The sequence below is a fragment of the Lissotriton vulgaris genome, chromosome 3_1, assembly GCF_964263255.1.
Source record: "Lissotriton vulgaris chromosome 3_1, aLisVul1.2, whole genome shotgun sequence".
NCBI classification, from domain to species: domain Eukaryota; kingdom Metazoa; phylum Chordata; class Amphibia; order Caudata; family Salamandridae; genus Lissotriton; species Lissotriton vulgaris.
In genome coordinates, this window is record NC_141689.1 from 159,419,979 (window position 1) to 159,446,214 (window position 26,236).

Genomic DNA, 26,236 nt, shown 5'->3' on the forward strand with positions numbered 1-26,236 from the left:
GACGATCCGTCCGTGAGGTAGCGTTTCTGTGCTGATGGAGTCCTTGAGGAATCACTGACTTTGATTTGTGTTGGACTGAATGTTTTTGGACTCTTTCTGCATTTTGATTCTCCTGTAGAAGTGGTTGTCCTACCGGGAGGGGTTCGCATGATGGTTCGGAAGGGCCAAGGCTAAGTTCGATTGATCGGGATTGGTACTATGGCCTTAATGGATGTGGGAATCGTAACTGTTGATCTAACGGGAGGCTGGGGGGTGTATCATAGCTCCCCCTAATTACTTTTTTGCGATTTCTGTAACATTGTACTTTCATCATAGGGGGTGCTTTTCTCTGCCAGGGGGGAAGGGGACCAGGAGACCATACGGAAATGCCCTCCCCCATGTTTTCTCTTTACTATTTTTAGAACCTAGTTAGTTTAGGCGACAGGCACACTGCTAGTTGGGGTTAGGCGATAGCCATATGCAGGGGTGCAGGGTGGGGGGATGGGTTTATTATTTTATTTCGGTTCTCGTTCTTATGGTTTTTCTTTTCTTCAATCTTCTCTTTAGTCTCTCCCTTATTAGCAATATTGGCGAAATATCCCGATTTTGTTTAACTTCCAGTGTCTGGTTGCCATGCTTTGTCTACTATCCTGATTTTATGGGTGGGCGGGCTCTGAGGGCCTGCGCTTAAATTGTTTGTCGATTGTAATGCTACTAATCCTGCTTCGTACTTATTAGCGCAGGCGTCTCAGCGATTCTTCTGTTACTTCAAGTCTATCCTGTCTTTGTACCTGTCCGCCCTATTATTATGTTGCAATGTATGGCACCGGATACGTCTATTCCGTTTTTCTTGTTTAAAATAATAAAAAGATTTACCAAAAAAAGAAAATACACAGGCTACTTGCTCTCATCTTGTAAGAGGTGCTTTGAGACTGCCAGCAGTGGTCTGCACAATTTGGGTTCTAAAAGAAATCTGTGGTCCACAATTAGCTCTGAATTCAACCCATCATTAAGGCTGTCAGAAGGCTCAGGGCTCCTCAGAAGATGTCCTCCTGCAGACCAGGCCACAAAGTAACAGGTGTGAGGGTTGTCACTACAGAAGTAGCAGAGTAGTTCCAGTCCATGAAGATACAAACTACTGCAAGTAGAAGGGGGCGGTGAGGACTCTCAGGTAACACTGGAAATACCAAAGATAAAGGAGTTCAGTTTCACATACTGGGTTTGGACAGAAAAGACTAACAAACGAGTGTCACTGCAACATGGGCCAAATTATCAAGTCCTTAACCCGTATTTATTTATTATTTTATTTATACTCCGGCACCAGTCTAGAGTATTTTTGTAAAGCGCGCTACTCACCCACTAGGGTCTCAAGGCGCTGGGGGGCAGAGGGGGGCTGCTACTGCTCGAAAAGCCAGGTCTTTAGTTGCTTCCTGAAGGAGAGATGGTACTGGGTGAGTCGTAGGTGGGTGAGGAGGGTGTTCCAGGTCTTGGCCGCCAGGTAGGTGAAGGATCTTCCTCCGGTGGAGGTTCTGCAGATCCGTGGGACGGTGGCGAGGGCGAGGCTGGCGGAGTGGAGCTGGCGGGTTGGCGTGTAGAACGTGAGGTATTCAGGGCCCAAGTGGTGGAGAGCCTTGTGTGCGTGGGTGAGGAGTCTGAACGTGATCCTTTTGCTGACTGGGAGACAGTGCAGGTTCCTCAGGTGAGCGGAGATGTGGCTGTATCAGGGGATGTCCAAGATGAGTCGTGCTGAGGCGTTCTGGATGCGCTGGAGTCTTTTCTGTAGTTTAGCGGTGGTCCCAGCATAGAGGGCGTTCCCGTAGTCCAGACGGCTGGTGACGAGGGCCTGGGTGACTGTGTTCCTGGTTCCAGTGGGAATCCAGCAGAAGATCTTACGGAGCATGCAGAGTGTGTTGAAGCAGGAGGAGGTAACGGTGTTAACTTGCCTGGTCATCGTGAGGGAGGAGTCAAGGATGAAGCCCAGGTTGCGTGCGTGGTCCGTGGGCTTGGGTGGGGGGCCCAGAGCAGGGGGCCACCAGGAGTCATCCAAGGCGGAGATGGATGGGCCGAGGATGAGGACTTCCGTCTTGTCTGAGTTCAGTTTCAGGTGGCTGAGCTTCATCCAGTCTGCGATGTCTTTCATTCCGTCCTGGAAGCTGGCTCTGGCGGAGGTGGGGTCGTTGGTGAGGGAGAGGATCAGTTGGGTATCGTCGGCATAGGAGATGATGTTGAGGTTGCGCTTGCGTGCGATGGCTGCGAGGAGGCTCATGTAGACGTTGAAGAGGGTGGGGCTGAGCGAGGAGCCTTGAGGTACGCCGCAGATGATCTTGGTGGCTTCTGCGAGGAAGGGCGGGAGACGGACTCTTTGGGTTCTGTCGGAGAGGAAGGAGGTGATCCATTCCAGGGCCTTTCCTTGGATCCCGGCGTGGCGGAGGCGTGTTGTCAGGGTGCGGTGGCAGACCGTGTCGAACGCAGCCGAAAGGTCGAGCAAGATGAGGGCGGCAGTTTCTTCATTGTCCAGCAGGGTCCGGATGTCGTCGGTGGCCGCGATGAGGGCGGTCTAGGTGCTGTGGTTCGCTCGAAATCCAAACTGCAATGGGTCGAGGGAGCCGTTCGTCTCCAGGAAGGCTGTCAGCTGTTTGTTGACGGTTTTCTCGATGACTTTTGCAGGGAAGGGGAGGAGCGAGATGGGGCAGAAGTTCTTGAGGTCTGAGGGGTCTGCGGTGGGTTTCTTCAGGAGGGCGCTGATCTCTGCGTGCTTCCAGCTCTCCAGGAAGGTGGCGGATATGAAGGAGTTGTTGATGATGTCCCGGAGTATGGGTGCGATGATGGAGTCGGCTTTGTTGAAGATGTGGTGTGGGCAGGGATCGGCTGGGGAGCCCGAGTGGATGGTGTTCATCGTGTGGGTGGTATCTTCCATGCTGACCTGAGTCCAGGCACACATGGTGGTGGTGGGGGGTGTAGGTTTGGTGGTGGGGAACGTGTTCTGAGCGCTGAAGCTGTTGTGTATGTCGACGATCTTACGGTGAAAAAAGGTGGCCAGAGAGTTGCAGAGGTCTTGAGAAGGCGTGATGTCGTTGTCGCTGGCGTTTGGGTTGGAGAGCTCTTTCACAACGTTGAAGAGTTCCTTGCTGTTGTGGGTGTTGTTGTCCAGTCGCTCTCTGGTGGTGCGGATCAGCTGGTGGTGTTTGCGGGTGGCGTTCTTGACGGCACCAGCATTTACTGACGAGCCACGTTTCAGAAATGCACCAACTGTCAACACTATGCACAGGAAATTAGTTTTCCGTTTAGTTGCCTTTCTAAATCCAGGGAAACCTTACTTCAGAATCAGGCACCTTTTATATTTCACATGCAAGATTTATATGCCAGTTGAAAAAAGCAGTATAAAGTGAAGTGGAATCAAACCTTTGCTGTGGAGCACTATTAGAACAATATAGCCCATTGCCAAGTTAGTAAATACCATTTTCCCAAATTACAGTAATTTAAAGTACAAAAATAAAAAACTTAGAATTATGAATGAAGTCAATGTACAGTTTGCGCTAATGGGATGAATCTTGTGAGCGATCCAACTCTCCTGACATTCCAGATATTGTTATGTTATGTATATTTGTATAGTGCACAATTCGCCCAGGAAGGGTATCCTGGGGTTGTCCTGATACTGAGAAGTAAAAACACTAGCATCCCAAGCACAAAGAAAATATACAACTTTAATAAATATTTCTATAATAAAATACAATTAAAATTCGTCTTTTTTCCCTCCTGAGTCAGCCATTAAAACTCATTAAGCTCTTAAAAAATACATATTTCACTTTCATAGACAGGGACCGGGCCTACTTCCTATTTAGATTTTGTGTAGTTGACATAAATAAAATAAATAAATACATAAAAATTTGACGCACATGGATATAAATACACGGACTGTCTGTGGGGGTCGGATTACTTTGTACCATTTAAAGATGGTTCTTTTGAAACAGATTCTGCTTAGCGCCACATTAACAGAAAATCACATTTCAATATTTTTTGGCCTAATATGTTCTCTTGAATGTGGAGTGTGAGTGAGGGGTAATTTTTCTAAGTCGGATGTGAGTATGTGCGGGCATGTGAACAGACAAGCTAGGTTTGTGTGGGTGCCTGCATAGACGAAAATTCTTTAATAAACATAGAGAAATAAAATCAAGGGTCAAGCATAGTGATGGCATTAAGTAATAAATGGAGAAAAATCAAGGGTCAAGTGCAGTGTTGGTATTAAACAATAAATGGAGAAAAATCAAGGGTCAAGTGCAGTGTTGGCATTAAACAATAAATGGAGAAAAATCAAGGGTCAAGTGCAGTGTTGGCATGAAACAATAAACGGAGAAAAATCAAGGGTCAAGTGCAGTGTTGGCATTAAACAATAAATGGAGATAAATCAGAGGTCATGTGCAGTGTTGGCATGAAACAATAAACGGAGAAAAATCAAGGGTCAAGTGCAGTGTTGGCATTAAACAATAAATGGAGAAAAATCAAGGGTTAAGTTTAGTGTTGAAGGGCTCAGAGTAGGCCACGGAGCCCAAGTGCTTGTCAGATGTTTCACAGAGTGAGGTGGACATGTGTGTGCAAGTGACTGTGTAAATACATATAGCTATACATGACATAACATGTTAATACGTGGAAAAAACTGCGTTACTGGTTACAGCCCGCTTTCTTCTTCACCTTCCGACTATCTTCTTCCAAATGAGACCAGTATTGACCTGAATACCCAGGTAGTGGATCTCCCACAATGATACAGCGTGATAATGGAGACTATTTACTGGGACTGCTAGCTGAGGCTCTTAGCGGAAGCAGACCCAGGAATGTCAGAGCAGAGGCCTCAGTAGCTTGGGGCCAGTTTGAGGTCTTCTCATACCCAATACTGCTTGCTACAGAGAATCGGAAACTGGTGTCGTTGTCTACGGCGTTGATTTCTTCTCTTGTAGCCAGGGTCATAGTAGTCCCACTCCAGGCCGGACACCCAGGAATAAGAGCAGCTCTCACTGTCCGAGGACAAGATCCGTAGGGAAACACCTGCAACCCAAGAAAGAACAGTTACTGGATTATACGAAGTGAGGTAGTTCATTACTCACTCTAAATCAGGAAGCAGGAAGGTCCAGTCCCGACTGGTTTTATAGTTCTTGCATTTGTAAGAATGGGCACTGTGGCCCTCATTACAAATTGTGCATAATAGGGAGTATTTACAACAGCCACTAAGTACCATTTTCTTGCGGTATTTAAAAAAGTGTAATAAACACTTCCATTTCTGTGTTTTAATCTGGGAAATTAAGCAAAACATACAGAATCTGTATTGAACACTACATTTTTCATGTTCTACCTTTTTATTCCTGGCCTTTTCCCAGGCTAATTTAGACAGGTTTGACGTGCTAGAATCGGTCAGTGGAAGACTGCAAGAGGATGATAATCATCACACAACTCATAATTCTGATCCCTCTGCAAGCTTCTGTTAGCACATGGATTGGAGTTTAACCGCATGCGCACTAGCGGGTTTTCCCACTGCGCGCTGAAATTTAAAAATCGCGGGTTACGTGACAAAGCCAGCTCGTCATGCGCGCAGCGCAGGTAACGCCCATGACGAGCTGGCTTTGTCATCCGCATCGAAGGGGTTAACCCCCATACCTGTATCAAAGGCCTATGTGTACATTACCAGTGTCTAACATGGAATATGCAATGTTTATAACGTTAATATGTTCAATTACTACTGACATTCAGCAGAAGGAAGAGGGGTAGCAACCTGTGGTACAAGGTTTTGCCCACAAAGGAGAATAATATAGAAGGCACTATAAATCATAAATATGGTCAATTTTATCTTCTTTGCCTGGGAGGTGTAGCGTAACTTTATGTCAATAGTTAAAGATGCTCTCTGCCCAGATATCCATTCTATTCCTTCTAACTGAATATCCATCAGCTCCTCCAACTGATGTATCCACCAGTGTGATGTTGCTCTGCAAGCGCAAACTAGGATGTACATTGGCCGAGGATGGTGCTCCGCCAGAGAGCCGAGCCACTATTAAATACCAGAGTCCCCTTCTACTGGCGAACCAGGTATTTGGTTACATTTTTATACAAAGCCAGACAGGGATAACCTGGCCGAACGTCCATCTCGTCTTACAGCCTTTTTGAGGAAGCTAATGCCGGAAACAGATATACAGGTCGAGAAAGCCAGGGTTCCTTTCTGATCACTTGCTAGTTGATCCTTTCTGAGGCCTCTGTCCTACTTAGCAACATATTGTCCATCTTTTCACATTTGAGCACACAGTTTCGCCATTATGTGCTGATGCGCAATACCAACTTTTAGTTTAAAAAAAAAAATGTCTATTCATTTCTAGGTAAAAATACAACGTACAAAATTGAAAGTCATTCTTTGCTCATTGCTGTGCGCTATGGGGTGGCTAAGATAAATAAGGAGACAAAAGATCCCAAAACGCCAGAACCACCCCCCACCCTGTTGGTGGGTGTGCTAATCGTATTAATCTTAAATATTTAGGCCTTGAGTTCTTTGAATTACAAAGTTAGCAGCGATAGGATAGTTACGTGTGTGGGGATGCTGGGGTGTCAGATACTTATAGGTCGCAATTCACGTTGCGGTTTCAATATTAGCAACGCTACGTGCTGCATGTTGGGCCCTATAGTAAACGTCCATCCATTCCTTCTGCGAGAGCATCCTCCCACCTCAACTGTCCAGGGGTTTTCTCTGTCCCAGGCTTGCGCCGGAGAAACCTATAGAGATGTGTCGTCAAGCGTGCGTCGATGTGTCTCGTGAGTAACTAATTTTTGAATGGCGTGAGTGGGTTCTCCGCCCCCCCCCCCCACCCCTCGTACCTCTGGCTGCATTACCCAGCGTCGGATCTGCAGGTATCGGTAGCGCTCCTTCTCCGGGATATTATGCTGCGCATGAAAGTCATTGAAAGACAGGGGCCCCTCCACGTCAAGGAAATTTCCAATTGAGCTGCAGCCTTCTTTCGACCATTATACAAACGCTGACGCATCAAGTACTGGGGTAAAGTCAGGGTTGCGGACTATTGGTGCGATTGGGGATGGGAATGTTGTGAGTCCTTGTGAGGTGGCAACTGTGAGAAATTGGCCTGGCATATGCTGTACACTATTCTAGTGGGCACCTTGCACCAGTCCAAATGACCCTTATTGATGATAGGTTTAAAGAAATCCTATATAGAAAACTATCCTAGTGGTAGCCGTGGAGAGCAGCCTTCAGCCTTATTCTTGAAGGAATGCAAAGCAGCTTGTTTTACCAGTCAGTAATCTCATGAATGACCAAATGAAAGGAGAACCACACCAGGTATATATATGTAAAATGTATGTATTTATTCTAAACGCATCCCTCTAGTCTCTTTATGAGGCTAGAGGCAAAAGTACATTCAGTAAACTTATTTGGCACACAGTAAATTAGCACAATATACATTGAGCCCTAGGGTCGAGCCAGACCATATATTAGGAAAGTGGTATAAGAACCACGACTGACATAGATACAAGGCCTAGAGCCTTTAAAACCGCTGGGGCCACCAGGAACCACCCAAGGTAGTGACACAGGGGACCCACGGGGGACGCGTGCAATGTCTAAACACAGCCACGAATCACCATTAACTTCTATAGGGAAAGTCGCGGTTGGAAATTTAAAGATTAAGGACACTTAGAAGAGGACTTGGAGCAAACCCCTTTAGAACTAGGAGGTTCTAGAGTCAACACCCATGGAGCACCGGAGTACTCGAGTTACCTCACTCAGGGAAGCCGGGTGCATAGGTGTCTTTTCGTGTCGGGTTGCGTCGTCGATTTCAATGGCGAGCTGCTGCAAAAGGCTGCTGGCGACAAAGTGGAAAGTTTCCTGGTGGATCCAAGGGTGGATTAGAGATGTGAAGAACCTGAAAGCAGAGGGGACAGAGTCTGGGTCACTTTCCAGTGACCAGGAAGGCGATGAGAAGATGCCAACCAATGTCGGGTGAATTCAGGTGAAGAAGGTGAAGCTTGACTCTTCAGCTACGAGGACCAGGAGGCGTCGAGGATGACCAGGAGCTGGATTCGAGCTAGTGAAGAAGGTGAAGCTTGACTCTTCAGCCACAAGGACCAGGAGGCATCGAGGACGACCAGGAGCTGGATTCGAGCTGTTCCACAAACGATGTCGAGTGCTGTGGTGTCGCTTTCCGCATTGGACCCAACAAGCCTTGGCAATAGCAACCCACGCAGAAAGCAGAGATTGGCTTTGGTGCAGCCCAGCAAGGTCTGAGGGACTCATCCTTTGGAGGGGAGTCAGGGCATGTCTGGAGCAACCAGGGAAGCCCAAGGAAAAGAAGAGTTACCTTTGTGGGGACCCACCAGTCCACAGACCAGGGATCGCGAAGGGGCCTTGAGCAGAAATGCTAGAAGCGGTCTCACGGAACACTTGTGGAGTGTAGGACCACAAAGTTCGGTGCAAATGGTGCTTGAGGCTTGGACTACAAGTAGCCCAATGAACAACTTCGGGAAAGTTCGGGCAGTGGATGCACTAGCAAATGGGCACGGTGTCCAGGAGTTCTGGTCCCACGTCATTCGTGAGGGCTGCAGGTCTCAGCTTTGCTGGGATCTCGTGTCGGCCTCTGAGAAGTCTGGAAGTCCATGTCCTGAGTCGCAAATACTTCAGGGTCCGGCAGGAGCCTCGGAAATGCAGACCGGCAAGATGCTTCTCTGGTGCCTACTTGAGCAGGGGAGTCACTCCTTGACCCCAAGGGAGATTCTTCTGTCTTCTAGTCGATGTAGAATGTCGAAGTTCCAGGATATATGTTGCAGAGTTTCGTCCAGGTGTAATCTGAAGTCCTAAGGACTGGGGTCCCATACTTATACTAAGTTAGGGGGTTGGACATACTCTTGGGACCCACCTATGGGAAGATCCAGGGAGGGGGGTGGCTACACCCCTTTCTCTTTGTCCAGTTTTGCGCCAGAGCAGGGGCTGAGTGCCCCTGCAACCGGTTTGAACTGGGATATGCACAGGGACACCAAGTGTGCCCCCAGCACCGTCTGAAAAGCATTCTCTGAATGCACCCACCCAGCCCCAATACACTAAAGCCTGTCTGGGAGGTGGTTACACCTCCATGTGACAGGAAACTTATTGTCCAGGCCTCCCCTGCCGGAGTTTCATCCAGCAGCAGAAGGTCAGACTCGTGTCTGTGGCTGCAGCATCCATTTTGTGATGCTGGGGCTCTTTTAAACTATTACCGGTTAGGTCAGAGTGTACATGTCTTCTCCCTCTAGAAGGGTGGAAATCTACCCCCGCGGTTTCCATGCAGCCATTCCAAAGTTAGCATTAACCACAAGGTTATAATGCACTTAAGAGTATATGGTCTGGCTGCATCACAGAACAGCTACAGAGAATAGATTCCGAAAGCTGCAGAGGGGTCCTGCTCATGCATGGGCACCCTGTCACACAAAACCAAGCACTCTGCCTTCAGGATTGATAAGGCCTGCCATAGGTGTGACTTATAGGTTTATATGTGTCAGTGATATGAGGTAGATATAGGTAGCCTATATCTTAGTACGGGGTGCATGCACCACCATACCCAGGCTGCAGTCTGTGGTGCGATTTTGGAAGGCTTTACAGGGGTGGCATAATACATGCTTCAGCTCTTGGTAGGCCTCTGGGGTACCTATGCCCTTAGTATCTAAGGTCCCATATACTAGGGACTCACAAGGGTACTCCAGTAACCAATTTGGAGTGTACCTAATGTACAAGGAATCACCTTAAAGAGGAAAGCAGATAGGCTGGGGCCCCGATTAGCAGGGATCTCAGACAAACTAAGTCAAAAACCATAAAAACAGCAGGAAAAAAGTGGGGGCAACCATGCAGTCAGATTCCACCTTACTACAGCGACCCTGTCCTAAACTCATAAAGTAGAATGCGTAACTTTTGAGAGGTACAGGTTGCGAGGTCTAGTTGCTTTTGTGAGAAAGGGGACTCCCCATAGTAGTTGCCTAGCTAGGGCCCTATCCATGAACAGCCAGTGTTTCTCTGATTCCGGTCGGGACTACTAAACCAGAGCCCTCAGCTGCACCGCCCAGTAGGATTCCTGCAAGTTTGGGATTGCTAACCCCCCTTCAGTTGAGGTCCTATTGCCTAGTTCTCTATGCATTCTGGGACGTTGGTCCTGCCAAACAAAGCGATCCAGATCCCTCTGTAGTGAGTGCAACACCCCCGAGGGGGGGGGGGGGGGGAACAGGAAGGGCTTGAAACAAATATATTATCTTAGGTAGTACTGTCATTTTTATTGCCGCTATATGGCCCAACCAAGACACTGAGTGTGGTCTCCATCTGTGGAGACAATCGCGTATGTGTCGCAGCAGCGTCATGTAATTCAGTGAAGTGGTACTTTGTATACTGGCTGTGAGTTGGAGGCCTAGGTAGGGAATTGCATCCCAAGCCAATTGGAGGTGGTGTGTCCGCTGAAGCGTCTCTAATGTGGCGGACTGAGGGTCAAACTAAGGGACTGCGATTTGTTAGCAGTAACCTTCAATCCTGATGCTTGTGCAAAGCGATCTAATTATGGCAGTATGGCGGGTAAAGATTCCTTAGGCTACTCCAAGGTGGCCACCACATAATCGGCATAGAGGCAAATTTTATGATCTTCGCCCCGAACTTCACCCCGGATATTAAGGGATCGTCCCACACTGTTTGGGCCATCGGCTCCATGTACAGGGTGAACCGGAGTGGGAAGAGTGGGCATCCCTGCCGGGTCCCTTGTTGAATAGGGAAGGGGTGTGAGATCAAACCATTCACCCTGACTGAGGCGGCATGGTAGGGGTAACTACCAAGCACCCAGTTGATAAAACGCTCTGGCAGGCTGAAGTGACCCAGTTTTGCTTTGAGATAGGGCCAGTACACCCCGTCAAACCCCTTCTTGCCATCTACAGAGGATATCATGCGATTGACTTTGAATCATTCAGATTTATCTATTATATGTAGTAGGTGTTTAGTATTGTCGGAGCACTGGCGGCCTGGTACAAAGCCCGATTGGTCCGGGTCAATCAGCCCGGGAAAACAGGGGGAGAGCCTCTGCGCAAAGATCCCAGTGAATATTTTTAGGTACACGTTGAGGAGGGAAATAGGACGCTACGATGCGCAATCTTGTTTGTCCTATCCTGGTTTGGATATAACTGTAACTAATGCTTCCAGCATTGTAGGTGGTATGGGGGGGGACACAACCCAATCGAGTTAAATACCCTCACCAACAGTGGGGCCAGCATGGTGCAGAAGGTTTTATAAAAAAACTGAAGAAAATCCATCCGGGTCTGGAGATTTAAGCAGTTTTTGCTTAAATATGGTGGAAATAACCTACTCCAGCCGAATCGGAGATTCCAGGTCTTTCACTTGACTTGGAACCAGCCTGGAAGTCCTCACTCCTTGTAAGAAATGGGTGAGGGCATTGTAAGGGAGCTTCTGCGTTCCGTAAGGGATGCATAGAATTGCCTGAAGGTGTCTGCAATACCCTGGTCAGTTGTCTGCTCTTTCCCAGTGTAATCAATTAGCATCAAAATGTTAGAGGACTGCAGCTGAGTCAGTAATCTATTAGCCAAGAGTTTCCCACTTCTATCACCCATATAGAAGAGAATGCGGGCCGAAGCCGCAGGGCAGAATGCTCAGCTCTAGGCCCGCCAGTTGAGCTCTCGCTGCTGTAAGTTGCTTTCACACCCTGGGAGCACCAGTTCTTTGGTGTATGCGCTCTAAATCTGCCACTTCACAGGAAAGTTGTTCCCTCTTTTCTCTTTGAACTTTAGTATCATACACGGATATAGCTAGGAACTCTCCCATAATAACAGCGTCCCATAGTATGGTTATAGGGGTATCCGATGTGTCCTTGGTGGCAAGGTTGTCAGCTATAGCCTTTGTGACCCACTGAACTACTGTGGGGCATTGTAGCATCGTCTCCCTTAATCTCCAGAGCAGACGGGATGGGTGTGGGCAAGATAGGGCTAGAGATATACGCACTGCTGAGTGATCCAACAGGGTACATGGAAGTATCTCGATGTGCTGCGTCTGCTGGGACAACGTGTTGGTGGTCAGTATGTAGTCAATTCTAGCATATGTCTTGTGGGGGTGCAAGTAAAACATATACTCTCTAGACGTCGGGTTTGGACCTCCATATATCTGTCAGCCCTGCATCCGTTAGACGCTGTCTCCCTTTTTTAGTAAGGTCCCCGGTCTGTCCGTAGCGTAGACTAGATCTGTCCAGCTCGTTATCAAGGACGAGATTGAGATCCTCCCCAATGATCAGTGATCTGTCAGGGGATTCGGATATCCCGTTTTCTGCCTCCTGTAGAATGTCTTCCTGCCCGGCATTCGGGGCGTAGACTGTGGCGATGGTGAGCGTTTGCTGACCTAAGGTGAAAGGGTGCGCCAGCAGCCTTCCCTTGATTTTGGCACGCTTGGGGCCTACTTTACTCTGGAACTTAGCAGAAACTAAAATGCCAACTCCTGCTGTATTGGAGGGTTGGGATGAAAATAGTTGGCGAGGGAATGCCCTGGCGTGCCATCTGTGGGTATCCTTGAACAGCAGATGTGTCTCTTGGAGAAGACATATGTGTGCGAATGACAGGACAGCCGTCTCTTATTTGGGCTATTGAGGCCTTTTACATTGAGCAATATTATCTTAAGGGCTGCTGCCATGGGGATAGGTTGCTGTAAGGCCAGATTATCCACAAGGGCCGGCCTCGTTCGTAAATGTGTAGGTGTTATGCATCCATAGCCTAACCCCAGCTAAGCTGCCTTGGGCTGGGAAGCTTATGAGTGAGGGAGGAGGGAACCCAATGAACCCAAAAACAATACAATTAAGAAAAAACATGAAATTACGAACATCATAATAGTCCTGGGTGATCAACCCCCTGAAAAGGTGAGAGAGGTCACCATGGCCCGTTTCGCCCCTGCGCCCTGCCCAAACCCCAGTAAGTGGTAGCATGGGAGCATCAAGTGTATGCATTTATACCCACCACCCCCTCCCAATAAACATGACAAAACAGGTCGCAATCCGTATTAGCTGAGTCCACCTCCAGGGAGGTGATGACCGCTTGTCTCTTTAGCCAGAGTTTGGTCGAAGGCGAAGCAGATATAGGCCAACTATCTTCCAGTTCCCGGGGATCTTCTCCTAGTTCCTTCCTGTGCTTGGGTGCTCAGCTCTTTGTCAGACAGGCCTAACAGCTGCTTAGCCTCTAGCAGGGAGCGAATCTGGAGTAATTTACCGTCTCATTCAAAAATGAGTCTGAACGGATGTTCCGAGAGTATGACATTTCTTTTGAGTGCCGGTGAGCAGTAATCGGTCTGAACTCCCTTCTCTTGTTTTTAGAGTACATGCTGCTAAGTCCTGGTCCAGGAGGGGCCTATTGGAACAAAATTTGACAAGATTTAGTCTCGGGCTGCTCGGAGGATCCTCTCTTTACACTGAAAGTCATGGGCGCACGTGAGGATATCTGGCGGAAGGGGCCTTCGCCGCTCTCTTTGGGCCCACCTGATGAGTCCTCTCTAGCTTAATCCATTGTTCCGGCAGGGATCCCAGGATGAAGCGAAAGAGTAAGCTTTGATATCTTGTCCATCCGCCCCTTGCGGGCCCTCTCAGATCCTGATGTTATTCCATCGGGAATGGTTTTCAAGGTCCTCCTCATGCTCCTGGAGATTCAATTGCTGGTCGTGCAGGTGGATGATCTCCTGTTGGAGCTGGTCTATCTCCTCGTCCCGCATTGTAGCCTGCGTCTCCAACCCATTGACCCTATCGCTCATTGAGTCCAGGTCCCTTCACACTTCACGCAGTTCCTGGGTTATCTCCTTTTTCATGGTTTGGAGGTTATCCTTCAGGGAGGCGAATAAGGTCTCTAAGAATATGAGTGTGACTGGGCCTTCTGTGCCTCCCTGCTCTAAGTCGGGACGGGGCAGCCCTGGAGCCTCCAGCACCTGTCTTGAGGAGGGGGTTCTAAACCGAGCGTTCTTTCTTGGTTTTATTGGATGCCATTTCTGAAATGTACTCTGAGGGCTGACGCAGCCGAGACAAACCTCTGTAGACCTACTGTCAGGTCTAGCCCTAATCGGTATTGCGATCTGTCCCCCTGGCTCTGGCCCTAGGTCAGGTAGCGTCTCAATCTCCCATCAATCTCCCATCCAATGCTTTTCGTGTTGACGCTCAAAGTCTGGCCCAGGCAGAGGGTGAGTGGGTGTTTGGGGAGGGGGGTTGTGGGGGGCGTTAAATGCCTTCCACAGGCGCTCAAGGGGGTGGGGGGCGAGGGTTGCTCTCTGAACTACTCCTCGCTCCTGTGTCACACCTTGGTCGTGTTGCTCTTCCCACAGGGCGAAGGCAGTAGGCATCTCCTCCAGTCAGGCAACCGCGTGGCTCAGGATTACTGCCCTCAGCCCTGACCGCAGTTGGTATCAAGGCCTTCCAGCCTGCGCACGCCTCTCCGCATGAGACACCGCCTTGTGTCCTTCTCCGGGCAGCGGGGGAGGAGGAGGAGGGTGACACTGCTCACCTCCGTCTAAGTCTGTGTGAGATCGCACATGATAGAGCAAGGCTTCACACGTAAAGTGACTTGCTTATACTCAACCCTCTCGAAAATAATATTAATGTACTAACTAACATGTTTTGTCTTATTAATATTGCATTACACGACATATTAGGCATCGATGGGAAGCTTGCCAATGTGCTTTTACTAACTATAATCCGCTCGAATTAAAATGGCTGCTGTTAAGCGGGATTTTATACTGCGCATGCGTCTGTCATGCTCACGTGACATGCATGGTGGGAAAACCTTTGCTTCTGCGCAATAGAACTAAGATGGCTGTTGTGTGTCTTAACGTGCAAGAAGCTTGCATCGCTGCTTTGCTAAGCTGTCTGTTTTTGCTTAATATCTAATGCAATAGTTAAAATAAAATGATGGGAATAGATTAAAAAAAGTGGTATACAGTGCATTCATTTATTCCATGTCTCTAAAACTGTTTCTTTTCTATTTTTACATGTAACAAATTATGGGCCTAAATACTCTGCTGAACTCCATCTTTGGAAAAACTGCGCCTGCGCGACAAAAGTCCTGAGCCACTGAAGCTGTAGCCTTGAACTCCAGCCAATCAGACATGGATGGCAAGAACTATGAAAAGAGTGAACTCCCTACCCTGCTGGAGGAAGCTGAATTGAATAAAATGTTGTTTATATTTTATTGTTACATTTCACTACTGGGCAGAATAAAAGTACATTGGAAGATAAAGTTATGGGAGGGAAACATTATGAATATATGATTGAAAAGTTACCTCATCGTAATATGGTGTGAGGACTACCCTCGTTATTTGTCCGATAAAATTGTGGGATTCACACATTTGCAACATTTGGGGGTGGTACACTGACCTGAAAAATAGTATAACTAGGGTAGGCTTAGCTAGTTAATTGGTCCAACTTGTCCGAATAGCTGACCTGTTACTGACCCTACGCACTCAATAGGTGATCGGGAGCAGAGTTGCTGGCGGAAGATTCAATAACCCAATCGGGGTTCTGGGAAGGAGATCGATGACCCAATCGGGGTTCGACTGTTGGCTGCAGAGAGGGTTTACAACGCTGGCGTTTGAACTTTAACTGTGGTGCTGGTCTTAGCCTGTGGTGGTCCTGTCCTGATTCAATTTGGCCGTAACCTGTCCTGGTTCTGAAAATAATCTGCACCTGTTCTTTCCTGCTGGCACCTGTACTTTGGGATTCTTATTCCTTGACTTAATCCGTGGCCTAGGGTTGGTCATCACACCATTCTAGGTAACTATAAAGTGTGTGTTTGTCATTGTATTGTTTTTCCCTTTTCTTTACCCACCCCTTTGTCTAAATGCTTAACAATATTTGCTCTCCAAATGATTGCATATGTTCGTGTTTAAACCTAAATCATTCTAAATAGAATAAGAAATTAATTGAATTAAGGTTTCCAAGTTCCAAAGATTTTTCTGATGAGCAGCACCCTGGGAATTCGAAGCGCAGGACAGCGGGAGTCGAGAGTCTGCAGTCTCGGGACTTAAGAAAAGCGGGAAGGTAAGTTTAAAGTTTTACTTTTATTATTTAACCCGCCCCCCCCCCCATCCCCTCCGCAACGGGACAACCCCATTTCCACCCCCCCCCCACCCGCCCGTAATGCCGGCCGCGACTGTTGGTCAGCAATTGCACCCCATTGGTCTGTATTCACCAGCATTGAATGACATTTCCCGCACTAGTCTCAGGCCTTTACTTGTAACGCTGCTCCCCCTTTCCTTTAACTTCACTTTGAGATGCAGGGGGCCTGTAAGTATGCCATGGGGGTGCAAGAGTGATGGTAATATTAATTGTGAGAGGCGTGCCCATCGAAGGTGTGGGTTTGTGTTACAACATGAGCCTATATCTAAAGTGTGGTAATTGTTCCAAAGGCCCCATTTTGTCTGTTGTGTTCGGAAGCACTGTACAGTTCTGAGCAGTTCTGGAGAACTCTGCCCAGTTCTGAAAGATACTTCTTCAGACAGATTTGAGGGAGTCCAGAGCTAGGGGAACAAAATATCCCCGTGAAGAGAGGTTTAATATTAAGCAGATATTTACTGAATAGAGACACTGGTGTAAGAGGACACAATATATGTTTGGAAGGAGAGACACCGGAGTTAGAAGACACAATGAGTTTGAATGGAGTGGCACAGCAGTAAGAGGACACTATGTTTAGAAGGAGGAACATAGGAGTAAGAGGACACAGTGAGTTAGAATGGAGGGGCACAGGAGTACAAGGATGCAATATGAGGTTGACTGGAGCAGCACAGAAGTAAGAGTAGGCGAGACCTAAAAAAAAAAATGAATGTGTGTCCTCATGTAACGTAACTGGTGCTATGTAAAGCGCTCTGATACCCGATTCAGGTCAAGTTCACGCTATATAAAACTCTGCAAAAAAAAAATGTGCAAGTGAAAAGTCAGTACTCTATGGATGTTGTAACTGGACAAATTATGACAAACAGGCAAATGTTATCCATCATTTGCTTAAGTTTTTTATCATAGTGAATACAATTTGCCTTCTAACGCCTTCAGAACACACTAAATGTAAAGTAAATGTCGAATGATGCTAATGCAAATCCCATCTGTATGCATTTGCCTGCCTCCTGAGATTGTTTCTTTTAGCGTTAAACTCCCTTGGGTCAGTTGGCATCGCTCGCTTTGCTCACTCGGTGACAGTTGACGTTGACTTTTACGCCTCACCATTTTCAAAAGCCACCAGCCACCACTGTTTTTCTTAGATAAAAGAACTTAAACTTTTCCTGAGTCTGTGGTTATTCTATGAAATGCTGAATGTTATTTTTCTACCTATTTTCCTGCTAACTCCCTTGATCCTTTAGGTCTGTAGGTAACGGTGGCTTGGATTTCGTAAGACAAATTGGTATAAATCCCGAATGGTAAAATCCCAATTGATTGAGTGTAGGTTTACCAGTTTAATGTATATATAGATATATGGGCCCAGGTGAGTATGTTGAGCAGGTGAGCCCGTGCTCAATCACACACTGTCCTTTGCCAGCGTCTCACATTCTTCTCACGCCCTCCGCTGTACCGTCCGGGCTGCCGCTGCCAATCTGGTCTCCCGGCAACGCGGCCCACTCCGCCTCGGAAGCGCTCGTCCTAGGCAGGGTGTGGCGCACCTCATCCAGGCCGCCCAGTCTTAGCCTCTTCAAGGGCCGATTCACAGCGTCGGGGTGCACCTCTATCACCAGGCACACAGACAAACCTCCACTGATGCCTTTTGGAAAGCAGAGTCTTGGCCATGTATGGTGGTCCGGGGCGTGTCCCGGACCGCCCGGTCTCAAACCGCGAGCTGCCGCGGCAACAGTCTCTGCCGCTCTCGGGGACGGCGCTCGCTCTCAGGCGTAGGAAGTATCTCCCCTCTGCATCTCTTTTCCGCCCCGGCACTCCCATATTGTCCGGGGGAGAGGGGTGACGATTCTACACCACTTCCGATGGGCTAGTCGCTGGAGGTACGGCGGGGCCTAGGCGGTAGAATGGAGCAGCAAGCAGGCACATCCTACTCGCCCGCCATCTTGGCCCTGCCCCAAATTTCACAGTTTTAAGGTCTGGATCCTGTATTGTGGCAGTCCTCCTACAACTAGCAGCAAGGTCTTTCAGGCTAATACGTGATCTAAAAACATAAGTGTCTTTTGTTGAGTATTTATAAAAACAATAAAAATCAATTCAATCAGCTGCTCTTTCACCCACTCCCACTGTCAAGGACGGGGCCTTGTTGAATATTTCGAGGAGCATCAATAATGTACACGGTGAAATACTGTTTAAAACCAATTGCAGAACTTTCACATAACTAAAGGTGACAAGGGGCTCATGGGAAATCTATTAGCGCCACTGTAAAATACACAGTAAAGAAAAGTACTCGGTAATAAATGAACATGAACATATGCCTATATAATTGAAATACTGGGGTACATTAACAAGAGAAAACACCAAGCTTAAGTCAAACGCGGTTTCTCTTTTTCTGGCTTACTTTTATCCTGCGCCCAATAACTGAGGTCTCCATAGAAGTAACTAAGTTTGATTTGCAGATGACAAGCACACAGTGCTCTCCAGCTCTGGAACAGTCAGCTAAAAATTGCACAGCAGTTACACAGCTATTACCAATTGTTGGAACAATGTTTATAGTAATTCTTCTCTTGCAGGAATCTGTAGACTCTGTAAGACTGTCACTAAAGTTGAGCACTATCCATGGAAGACTAGGACTATCACTCTCCCACCAATCAGAACATTGCTATCCAGAAGCTTACAGAGATGCAATGAAACGAAGACAAAGACTCACAAGCCTGCATAGGTGATGGGATATTATCTAATCAGTGGGATGGTTGACCTTAATCTTACCTTTTCAATAGGATGAATTGTCAGTGTTGAAAAATAATAATATAGACTCGTTTGGACATAGGCTGAATTTGGACACCTCTCAGTCTGGATTCCGCCGCAACCACAGCACCGAGACCACCCTCCTCGCCGCCACCGATGACATCCGCATGCTACTGGATCAGGGACACACCGCGGCCCTCATCCTTCTAGACCTCTCAGCAGCGTTCGACACCGTCTCACATCGCACGCTCGTTGGTAGACTTCACGACGCGGGAATACAAGGAGCCGCCCTCGACTGGATCCGATCCTTCCTCTCAGACAGAACACAGAGGATCAGACTACCTCCCTTCCTCTCCAAACCCACAGAAATCTGCTGGGGAGTACCCCAGGGATCATCTCATAGCCTACGCTCTTCAAAATCTACATGGCCCCCCTCACCGCCATCGTAAGACAGCATGAGCTTAACATCGTATCCTATGCCGACGACACCCAACTCATCCTCTCGCTCACAAAGAATCCCAAAGACACCAGACTCTGCTTCCAGGAAGGAATGAAAAACGTGACCGCCTGGATGAAGGAAGCTGCCTGAAGCTAAACTCTGAGAAAACCGAGATCATCATCCTCGGACCCTGCACCACCGCCTCGGACAACACCTGGTGGCCCCCCGCCCTCGGGAGCCCATCCACCCCTACAGACCACGCTCGGAACCTCTGCATCATCCTCGACGACTCCTTCTCCATTTATTTATTTATTTATTTTATGCAATTTTTAAAGCGCACAAATGCCCATACGGGTGTCTCGGCGCTGGTGAACTCAGAACTCACTACTGGGTGACAGGGGTTAGGAGGAAGAGAAGAGCCAGGTTTTTAGACTTTTTCGGAATTTAAGAAGCGTGGGAGCAGATTTGATGTGGAGTGGGAGAGTGTTCCACAGTTTAGCTGTGGCTGTGGTGAAACATCTATCTCCCCAGGTGGCCTTTCTTGTACGAGGTACGTTCAGCAAAAGGGCTGTAGAGGAACGTAATATCCTGCGTTGCTCCAATGGGCGAAGAGCTTCTTTTAGGAACTGTGGTCCTGTAGTGTTTAAGGTCTTATAGGCTATACATAGGGCCTTAAATTTGATTCTGCTCCTGATTGGAAGCCAGTGGAGCTTTCTGATGTGGTGGGAAGTGGAAGTGAATTTAGGGATAGAGAGTAAAGTTCTAGCCGCCGCGTTTTGCACGGTCTGCAGCTTGTTAAGAACCCCTTCCTGAGCATTCAGGAGGAGAGAGTTGCAGTAGTCTGTTCTTGAAAAGACTAAAGTGCTGATGAGAGTTTTGCCGGCTGATTGAGGTAGGTAAGGCAGAAGTTTTTTGATTTTTTTGAGGGTGAAAAAGGTGGAAGATACGACAGCATTAGCATGATGGTGAAAAGTCAGTTTATTGTCGAAGAGGACTCCTAGGTTGCGGACTTTTACCACTGGCTGTGGGGGGGAGCCCAACTCAGGTGGCCACCACTGCGGGGACCATGCTGGCTGCAGGCTCCCGAATGTCATCACCTCCGTTTTATCGGAGTTGAGTTTGAGGCAGTTTGATGACATCCAGGAGCTTATCGCCTTCATTCCCTCCTGAAAGTTGGATGCGACGCTGACTCCGTTGTTGTGCACCGATAAAACTAGTTGCGTGTCATCGGCGTACGTGGTGAGGGCTATACCATAGGTTTTTATTACTCTCGCTAAGTCCGATACGTAGATATTAAAAAGTGTCGGACTTAGCGAGGAGCCCTGAGGAACACCACAAGGGAGAGAGAAAGTCTGAGAAGTGAAACTGCCTACCTTAACCGTCTGAGGACGATTGGCAAGGAATGAGGCGATTAGATCTTTGGCTGTGCCTCCTATTCCCAGGGCCGAGACACGGTCGATCAGAGTGACGTGATCGACCGTGTCAAATGCGGCAGAGAGATCTAGGAGTATCAGGACAGCCGCCCCTCCCATGTCCATGGTTGTTCGAATTTCGTCTGCAGCTTTCAGGAGTGCTGTTTCCGTCCCATGTCCTTGTCTAAAACCAAACTGGGTGTCGTCAAGCAAGTTGTTGTCATTAATGAATTTCGAGAGTTGGATGTTCATGGACTTCTCGAAAATCTTTGCTGGGAATGGGAGGCAGGCGATGGGTCTGTAGCTTGCAGGGAGGAGTGGGTCCAGAGTAGGTTTTTTCAATAGTGGTTTAATTATAGCTTCTTTCCATGAACTGCCAGATCAACAAAGTCGCCTCCACCAGTTTCAACTGCCTTAACATCCTCCGTAAGACCTTCAAATGGATCCCCCAGACTGCAGAAGGACCGTTACCCACGCACTCATATCCAGCAGATTGGAATACGGCAACGCCCTCTACACCAAAATCAACAAAACTCTTCTACACAAACTACAAACCATCCAGAACACTGTAGCCAGACTCGTCCTCGGGACCCCACGCCATGAGCACATGATCCAACACCTACGAGGCCTCCACTTACTCCCCGTTGAAAAGAGTGTCACCTTCAAACTCCTCACCCACGCCTATAAATCCTTCAACAACATCGGACCCGATTACCTCAATGAGAGACTATCCTTCCAAGTACCAAAGAGGAACCTCCGCTCAGCCCACCTTCGCCCTGGCAGAGGTTCCCCGCAACCACAGAAAGAGAACCAGCGGGAGAGCTTTCTCCTACATTGCAGCAAAAGCCTGGAACGAGATCCCTGTGAACATCAGACGCTCCCCCACCCTGCACACGTTTAGGAAGGACCTCATGACCTGGCTCTTCGACTGACCTGGAGCCGCCACCCCCTTCCCCCACTCCCCCCCCCCCAGCACCTTGAGACCCTGACGGGTGAGTATCGTGCTATATAAACTTCTGATTGATTGATTGAAACCTGCAACTTCTACTGAGGTGGTTTCGGCTTTAGAAGAACCAGCTGTGAACTGCGAATTACTGCTTCAGTGTAACCGACTCCTGCAGCCTTGTTTTCTGGCTCCTGCTTAGTATTCCTAAATGAAGTGCCTGTCTCTCACATCTTGGCCCCAGAGATGAGAAAGTGTTGCTTAGCTTGTTCAGTCAAAAACACAAATTTGCATTCTTGCTAGATTTGAAGGCAGCCTTATTCCTTTCTCATGATCCCAGACACCTGTGTATGCCCTTTGTTTTTCAAAGGCATGTTATCCCCATTGAAAGCCTGTATGCTAGTTGCTACATCATGGTGCCTTGCCGTTGCTTACAGAGCCTGTTCATATATACAGTTTTCTGGGGGACCCCATGGTCTGCTGCATCTGATATTACAGATATTTTTTCTACTGCTAATAACCCCTTTCAGACTTTGATTGCGATGTGCACACTATTTCTTTCACACAGCATAGGCCAACAATGCCAAATGGACTTCTTGCATAAAGTCTTGGTATCATATTAAGAAAAATACCCACCCTGAAACAGAATACAACTCCGAGAACAACAATGCGCTCTTTCCACCCGTGATCACAACAATTTTTGGATTTAGATAGTAGCTTCTAGAAGCAACTTTTATCCAATGACACAAGTTGTTGGGATGGGAATGTCCCATGCATGGTTTAGGAGTGTGTTCCTCTGCCTTGAGTGCCCAACTGTGTGTGTATCTGGTACCCTGACTTACTTTGGTCCTAGTGCCACGCTAATCCAAGCCTGTGTGCTGAAGTTTGTGCCGGGCCAAGACTGTGTGAGGTCCTAAACTTAGTATCTGAAAGAAACAGGTTAGTATTAGATTCCTTACCTTAGAATATCGCCAGGGGTCAGACTGGATCCGGAAACTTTTGCGTAGCAGTACCCCTGTGCGTCGGTAGGCGATGTCTGCGGCTCCGCATCTGTCGTCGGCGTCGTCTGCGCCAGGATGATGTCGCCGGAGTACTTAGACGCCGTCCTCGCGTGCCGACGTCAGTTCTTTTTTCCGCACCAGCTAAGCACAGATCCGGAGAAGTAGTACCCTTTAGTCATTTTTTGACTAAACTTTTGATCTTTTTGATCTGTTTTTCGAGTCGATTGACTCCGCAGGTGCCAGTAGGGATGCCCGGGTTTAAACCCTGCTCCAAGTGCAGCCGACTGATGTTGGTTACCGACCCGCATCGCCGGTGTCTTCAGTGTCTAGGCCTCGACCACGACGACCGAGCCTGCACCGACTGCCGGGCCCTGAAGTCCAAGGCTAGGCGGGAGCGGTCCCACAAGCGGCTTGAGCTCCAGCAGTCGGCCCGTGCCGTTCGAGGTCCCGGTCCCACAGGAGGTTGAGGGACCGGTCGCGGGGCCGGAGCCATCATAGCGCCGGAAGCCAGCATCGGTCTTCGGGATCAAGATCCTCAGGTAAGAGGCATGAGAGGTCGGAAAGGCGCCATCGCTCTTCCGACCCACCCCGACTATCGCGCGATCCGGCCGGGGGTTCGGGTGACACCACCCACGCGGCTCCGACGGAGTCGCGGATGCCACGGCCTGCCCCATACCTTCCGGTCCCTGGGCTTGACGCGACGCCGGAGGAGATCGAGCGCTACCTCATGGCCATGCGGTCGCTCCCTCCTCCGCCGGGTTTCGCGGCGCCTTCGGGCCCAGCGGCCCCGGCTGGGGGCCTAGCAGGTCGGGTGCTTCGGCTCCGACGCCGTCGGGTGCTTCGGCCCCGGTGCCGGCGGCGACTTCGGTCCCGGCGCCGCAGGCCCCCACTGGATCCGGTTCCGGATCTGGGTCGTCGCCGGTCGACCTCACGACCTCACCGGTGCCGGCCCCTAGGGTGTTGCCCCCGGCGCCGCCTCATGGCGACGCCGTCCCCGCTCCTACCCTCGATTCGGTTCCGGTGCCGGAGCGGAGCCACTGGGCGCCACTCTCGACGTCTCTTGGAGAATTTTACCTCTACGAACCGGTCCCATCCTTTGAACCTGAATACCAGGTGATAGATGACGAGGGGGATTGGAAGGGGTCTGAGGACCCTCTGGCACAGGAGTGTCAGTCTCAGCAGGACTGGACAGGTGAGCTTGGGGAGGCCAGTGGGCTGGACACCTCGCCAGACACTGGTTTTGTCTCCCCTCCCACCGTGGCTTCGGAGGACGGGGCTGCCTACAGTGTGGTGCTGATGCGGGCAGCCAAGGCCTTGGGCCTGGAGCTCCCCATTGCGGCTGTGAGGACTAACCTCCTCACTGAGGTCCTTAAACCGCAGTCAAGCTCGGTTGAGCCTCTGCTGCCGTTTAATGAGGCCTTGTCAGACATTCTTTTGGGCACTTGGTCCAAGTCCGCTCCAGGTCAGCCTGTAGATAGGAACGTGGCCAGACGCCACCGCCCGGCTCCGGCCGACAATTGCTTCCTGTCCACCCATCCCACCCCCGAGAGCCTGGTCATCCAGGCCTCCAACCCCCAGACCGCATTCCCGACGGCCTCGCCCGATCAGGAATCCAAGAGGTACGAGCAATACGGTAAGAAAGTATTCTCCTCCCTGAGATTGGGACTGCGGTCAGGCAACACCGCATGCCTCCTGGGCCGCTACACCCACTCTCTGTGGGACACGGTTGCGGCCGTGCTGCCAGAATGTCCAGCGGAGGTCAGGACTAAACTCACCAATGCCCTTACGGAGGGTCGAGATGCAGCACAGTTTTCTATCCGGTGTGGGCTGGATACCACCGACTCACTGTGCAGAGCAATGGCAACGACGGTGGCGATTCGTCGCCACGCCTGGTTGAGGTCCACCAATTTTTCGGCCGATGTCCAGAACACTCTTATGGACATGCCGTTCGATGGCCGTCGCCTTTTTGGTGACAAGGCAGACCATGCGCTTGAGCGCTTTAAGGACTCCAGGGCTGCGGCCAAGTCCTTGGGCCTCTCGGCCCCGAACCAGCAAACGGGTGCCTTTTGCGCCTTTCGTGGCCAAGGATGGGGCGCTCCCACACGTGCTGCCAGCCACGCACTGCAGACTAACATCCAACGCGGTAGTGGCTGTGGAAACCGCCGTGGCGGCGGTCGGGGACAACGGCGAGACCAGTCCTCACCTTCCCCTGCAGCATCCGCCTCTAAAGCCTGCTAGTCCGTGCATTCAGGCCCATGTGACGCCAGTGGGGGGCAGAGTTTGCCATCACCACTTCCACTGGTGCGCTGTCACTTCGGACAGGTGGGTGTTGCAAATCGTCCGAAGGGACTACTCCCTCCCCTTCGAGACGACCCCTCCAGCCATGCCACCGCAATACCACCGTGTGTCGGGGGACCACTTGCAACTTCTGCAAGAGGAAGTTTCGTCCCTCTTGGCCAAGGGGCCATCGAGCGCATTCCTGGGCCGGAAGTAGGATGTGGTTGTTACTCCCACTACTTTCTGGTGCCCAAGAAGGGCAAAGGGGGCCTACGCCCTATCTTGAACCTACGGAACATCAACAGCTTCCTCCGGAAGGAGAAGTTCAAGATGCTGACACTGGCTCAGGTCTTAGCAGCCCTGGACCCAGGAGACTGGATGGTAGCGGACTTGCAGGATGCTTATTTCCACATTCCCGTCCTGCCGGCCCACTGGCACTACCTGCGGTTCACAGTAGGCCACGAGCACTTTCATTTTACTGTGCTCCCCTTCGGCCTTCCCAGCGCACCACGGGTGCTCACAAAGGTGATGGCGGTGGTCGCAGCTCATCAAAGCAGGTTAGGGGTTTCAGTCTTCCCCTACCTCGACGACTGGTTGTTGAAGGCGGGCTCGCCCCAGACAGTCGTCAGCCACCTCCAGACTACGGCAGACCTCCTGCAACAGCGGGGGGTTTCCATCAATGTGCCGAAGTCACATTTGTGCCCCTCTCAGAAGCTCCTCTTCATCGGAGCGGTTCTCGACTCGGCGCAGTTTCGGGTTTATCCTCCCGAACAGCGGGTTCGGGATATTCAGGCTCTGATTCCAATCTTTCAGCCTTTATCCCGGGTCTCGGTCAGGTTGACCCTGTGGCTTCTGGGGATGATGGCCTCCTGCATCCTTCTGTTGCGGGCTCTGCAGTGGGACCGGAAGTTTCAGTGGGCCCAGCATCAAGGCAACCTGTCTGACCATGTCCTGATCTCGGAGGGCACTGCGAGACAGCTGCAGTGGTGGATCACGGACCACGATTGAGTCAGCGGCAGATCCCTCTCCTTACCCCAACCGGAGCACGTAGTCGTGACGGACGCGTCCCTCCTAGGTTGGGGAGGCCACATGGGAGAGGCGGAGATCAGAGGCCTCTGGTCTCCGGCGGAGTCCCGGCTCCATATTAACGTTCTGGAGCGAAGGGCGATTCGTCTAGCACTGAAGGCATTCCTCCCCTCTGTCCGGGGGAGTGTAGTGCAGGTGTTCACGGACAACACCACCGCCATGTGGTACTCCAACAAACAGTGCGGGGTGGGGTCGTGGACCCTCTGCCAGGAGGCTCTGCGCCTCTGGCAATGGCTGGAACA

The 26,236-nt window shown here is 49.8% G+C and overlaps 1 protein-coding gene across 1 annotated transcript in view; it reads right to left on the reverse strand.

Moving 5' to 3' along the window:
- Positions 1-3,813: 3,813 nt before the first annotated feature.
- Positions 3,814-26,236, reverse strand: part of LOC147726149 (protein huluwa-like) — a 129,529-nt gene continuing 107,106 nt past the window's right edge. The window contains exon 3 of the mRNA XM_086962890.1: positions 3,814-5,019. Coding sequence (XP_086819016.1) covers positions 4,856-5,019 — 164 coding nt within the window. The 3' untranslated portion in view covers positions 3,814-4,855. The remainder of the gene's footprint in view (positions 5,020-26,236) is intronic.